Source organism: Primulina huaijiensis, chromosome 3 (genome assembly GCF_012295235.1).
Source record: "Primulina huaijiensis isolate GDHJ02 chromosome 3, ASM1229523v2, whole genome shotgun sequence".
NCBI classification, from domain to species: Eukaryota; Viridiplantae; Streptophyta; class Magnoliopsida; order Lamiales; family Gesneriaceae; genus Primulina; species Primulina huaijiensis.
The window spans coordinates 7,946,907-7,951,578 of NC_133308.1; the positions used below are offsets into that span (position 1 = coordinate 7,946,907).

At 37.4% G+C, this 4,672-nt stretch overlaps 1 protein-coding gene across 1 annotated transcript; it reads right to left on the reverse strand.

Annotated features, from left to right (window-relative positions):
• Positions 1–1,512: 1,512 nt before the first annotated feature.
• LOC140973464 (IRK-interacting protein-like) lies at positions 1,513–3,958 on the reverse strand. Its single transcript, XM_073436270.1, has 2 exons — positions 3,455–3,958; positions 1,513–3,045 (listed from the first exon to the last, which is right to left on the reverse strand). The coding sequence occupies exons 1-2, from the start codon at positions 3,686–3,688 to the stop codon at positions 1,531–1,533; spliced, it is 1,749 nt and encodes a 582-aa protein (XP_073292371.1). The 5' UTR covers positions 3,689–3,958; the 3' UTR covers positions 1,513–1,530.
• Positions 3,959–4,672: the final 714 nt, after the last annotated feature.

Here is a 4,672-nt window from a genome sequence, read left to right on the forward strand (position 1 = left end):
TTATAGCCGCGACTTGGAATTGTTCATTGATATCCATCCCCTTTAATAGTAAGTCATGAATTATAATTTGAATATCTTGTACCTGGCTTATTACAGATTTGGCGTCCATCATTTTGAAGTCCAAAAATTTTCCAACAACGAACTTCTTAATGCCTGCGTCTTCTGTTTTGTATTTCTTTTCCAAAGAGTCCCAAAGTTCCTTGGCAGTGTTAACAGAACAGTAGACACTGTATAATGTTTCATCGAGTCTACTAAGTATGCAGTTTCGGCAGAGGAAATCACTATGGTTCCAAGCGTCAAGTGTAGATCTTCGTTGGGTGTCAGTGTTGTCTGCAGCAATGACAGGGGGATCCTCCTTTAGGAATCGAGACAAGCTTAGTGTGGTGAGGTAGAAGAGCATCTTCTGTTGCCAACGTTTGAAGTCGGCACCAGAAAGTTTTGGAAGCTTTTCGCCATGAGCGGGAGCAGCAGGGACAGTAGGCATGGGAGGGAATGATCCAGTCGACATATTCAGAAGAAAGAAGAACCAAAAAAAAAATTCGTCTTGCGTATGTTGGTTGTCTCTCTCTCATTTCTGATCAAATAGATAAACAGAAAGTCGAGGCAAGGATGTTCCTTTCTTCGCACGACGAAATTACCCGTATGAAGTGCTATACGTTGTAGGCAATCGTCCCTAAGATACAACGACTTCAAGTCGAGAGATTGCAGCACTACAAACTCTGGAAAACAACGACAAAATTACGCAGCAACTTTCAAAAACGAAGTGAAGTTTTATGCAGCAAGATGGCAAGAAGAAGTGCAGCGAAAATGGGCAATCAACTTTCGAAAATTGAATAGAGGGATTATTTATAGATGATCACCGAATGCGTAGAAGAGACACGACTTTTCGGACCGGATGCGTAGAAAAGTCACAACGTTTCGGACCAGATGCATAGAAGAGTCACAACCCTTTGCGAGTAATGAAGAGACACATTGTTTGGTGCAAACATTAGGCTGGAGTAGATATAACAGTGTGTGCCTCGGTGGTTAGATTATAGAAAGAATCTGAATTATAAATTAAATGTTCTATTGGGCCAACCTCATGATAAGCCCATTAATGATTTGGGCTTCGATTTGTAGAATTGTGTGAGCCGTTAGCCTATCATTGTCATTGTCTTATTTTATTATGGGTGACAAAGAAAGGCCCACCATATGAGCCAATCCATTTATCATAATCCATGAGTTCTTCACAATTGTACTATTCATTGATTTATGGGAATATAATATTTTTTTAAGCTTTTGTACAATTTTTATTTTTATTACAATATATATTATCATAATCTTTAAATAAAAATTTAAAAAATTAAATCAGCTTCCAAATCAACACTCATTCTTTGGTTCTTGAAGCTGCATATTGATCCCTCTTTTACAATGTTGAAGCCATCAAAAGAACGTATAAAATATTAAAGTAATTAAGAATTAAAACTAAATAAGTCACAAGCTGCATTACTACATTGAGATAACAAATGAATATCAAACCAACGTTGGAATCTAAGTCACATGTTTATATTTGCAAAGAACCTTACACCTAACTACTCTATCCTGCACGTAAAAACCAGGCAATACCATAATTTTAACCCTTCCAGTATTCTGTAGTCTCTGCCTCTCCGCGAAAATATCCTCCATATAACGAGCTTCGAATGGCCTATTTTCATAGACCCTCATGATGCAAAACGGAGGATCAGATGAAAATGCAAGCAAATGGAGCAACCAAATAGATTTCGCAGCAGCGAAAAATGCTTGCAGAAGCTGCTCGGACCATGGTTTAGTCCACCGTAGAGTTGCTAGAATGCCACCCATTTTATTATCACAGAACTTGCTGAATTCATCGCTGAAGCAATTGATCCCTTTATGCAGCACATCGTTCCAGCTTAGATTTCGCAATGCGACAAATGAATTCAACTTCTCGTGGCGATCTTGTTTGGGGTCGAGGATTTTCGGGGTTCCATTTCTCTGGAACATACTGTTCTCGAAATCTTGGAAGAGTGATTGGTTTATGACAGCCTCTAAGTGGTAGAGCACTGGTTTTATGTACTTTGAATTTAGCGAGAGGTTGTATGGTTGGAGCACCAAGTTCAGATTGTTCACAGAGGTGTGATCAGTTTCTTGAATCTGCCCTACTAAAATCTTGCAGAATTGCTTCACTGTTCGTCTTGATTCTGAAACAAGCTGCAAAAATCCCTCAACCAACTCTTCCTCACTTACCGGCATGATATTTTCTCCATTGCCATAAACAGATTTCCCATCTTTTGTAGGATGTGTCTGAGGATTCTTCACTTGCAAGGCCTTTTTTAATTCTTCACAGTAAGTTTCCAAATACTCCAACTTATGGCTTAGTTCCCCTAATACAGACTTCATTTCGGCTACTTCGACCAAGGCTGCATCTCGACTTTCGTTGGCTTTGATTAGCTCCTTCTTCAACGTCTCAATTGATACTATCTCTGAATCCTTGCTAGTTTGAGAAACTTCCTCTGTTCTTGGCCGAATGGGTGGACCCTCATCCTTGCTCTTCTTCTTTATCCTGGGAAACAGGCATGAAAAGTTCATTCCCTTATTTGAAGGTTGCGAATTAAGGGACGAGTTTGAATCAGCATAAGGCACGATCATGTTGGACTTCTTGCTGTTCTTGGTACCGCCATCTGATTCAATACTTATTATAGCAGGCTTGCATTTGTTGCAAGTTGAAGCTGGTATAAGTGTAAGGTCTCCTAAACTACTCTTCCTGGACTTGCAAGAATCAGGCTCGGGCGATGCTCCAAGAACGGTAATACTATTAGCGCAAGAACATACAGCAGAATTTTGATCATCTGGAGGAGATATGTGACTATCAAAGCTTACGAATCCGGAGGGTAACCCTTTTCTGGAAAATGGATTTTGCAATCTATATTCTGTTGAGACGGTTTCATCAGCAATTTCCCTGTCTGAGGGATACTCACCCCAAATTTCAGCGTAATTCCGATTCTCCAACACATGTTGATACCCTGGTAAGGATTCATCTTCATAACTCTGCCAAAAATCCACATTGCCATTAAGTACCGTTTGATCCAAGAAAATTCAGTAGATAAATATGGCTTAATCTAATCCAAAGTGGGCTAAAATCAAAATCTTGATCCGATTTTGACTTAAAATTAGAACTCTGAACACATATCCATTAGCCCTTTACTTGATCTGATTTCTTTCACAGTTACACTCACAAGAAGGAGAAAAGAAAAAAAATGAAAAAAGCAGGGCTCAACTCCGAACTTGTTGGCTTGTTAGAGCATTAATGTTTTAGACTCCATACTCTGAGTTGGACTCAAAAGTCTTAAGTATGGGAACTCAATTTTCACAACAAAAACGATATAATTATACGTCTAAAGGTTGAAAACTCAAAACCCACAAACAGGAAGAAAAAGTTCAAGAAATGAATACTCACTGGTGTGAAAACAGGGTAATCTTGTGCAGAGAACTGGGAAGCGTTGCAAGAAACAGGAGAAGCCAAGTCGAATCTCAGCTTAACAGGGCTATTCCCCTGCATCAGAGCAGCGTGAAGCGCTCTAAGCTCCACGGATTTTGCAATGGCGGCTTCTATATCTTCCCTTTTCACCTCATCCCTGTTCCCATTTCCACTGTCCCCGATGCTACTGCGTACTTGATAGATATCCGCCATGAACAGAGGACTTGAATATTTACATGCAGAACCACAAATCTACACCAAGAGGATGAGTTCGACTATAACCCCCCGGAACATATTCGAAGGAAAGAACACGATTCGCTTTAAGGAAATCTAACGGTTGGATTTGGTTTGTTCAGACAAACAAATCATGTCGTACCCGTAGAAGAATTCTGAGGAGCTTGTGAAATTTGAAAATGGAGTGAAACAAAAAGTTTCCTGTCTTTTGTTGTATATAATAAAAGAAGAATAAAAATAGGAAAGAATGCATGTGAACGGAGGAAAGAGAAGAAGCCGGAGAGGGACTGCGTATGGACTACAGTTTAGCTGAAGTTACTAAAATATCCATTTCTTACATTTTCAGATAGTTTTTTTTTTTAAAATACAAATTTGTACTTTAATTAAATTTGAGATAGTAAATATAAAACCTTATTTTTATCACTAATTCTGGATTTTAAATTTTTTTTTTCCAGATAATTTATTTTACCGAATATCGATGTTCGAAAAAATAATTTTTATATAAATTATCTATAACAATAACTGGTTATCGATGAGACTTTATATATTTTAATGTTTATAAAAAAAATATTGTGTAGTGAATTATTTTTAACAGTTATCAGAAATCGTCTATATGGATTCTTATGTTGTATAAATAGGGGTGTGCAATAAATCAATTCGGTTACCGACCGAACCGAATAGACTTATAACCGATTATATTTTCGAATAACTGAACCGATCGAAATATTCATGGAAAACGAATTAACCGAACCGATTTTCAAATCGGTTATTTGATATATTTTTTTAAAAATACGCATTTTAACACACAAAAAAGAAAATTAAACATTGCAGAGCTTGTAAATAACAAGAAATATTGAACAAAAAATATCAATAATAAATAGAAATATTGAAGATAAATCATTGGATGAACGAGCTTCCTTGTAATGTATGAAAAGTTGAGTTTTCTTCTAATGTATTTTTAAT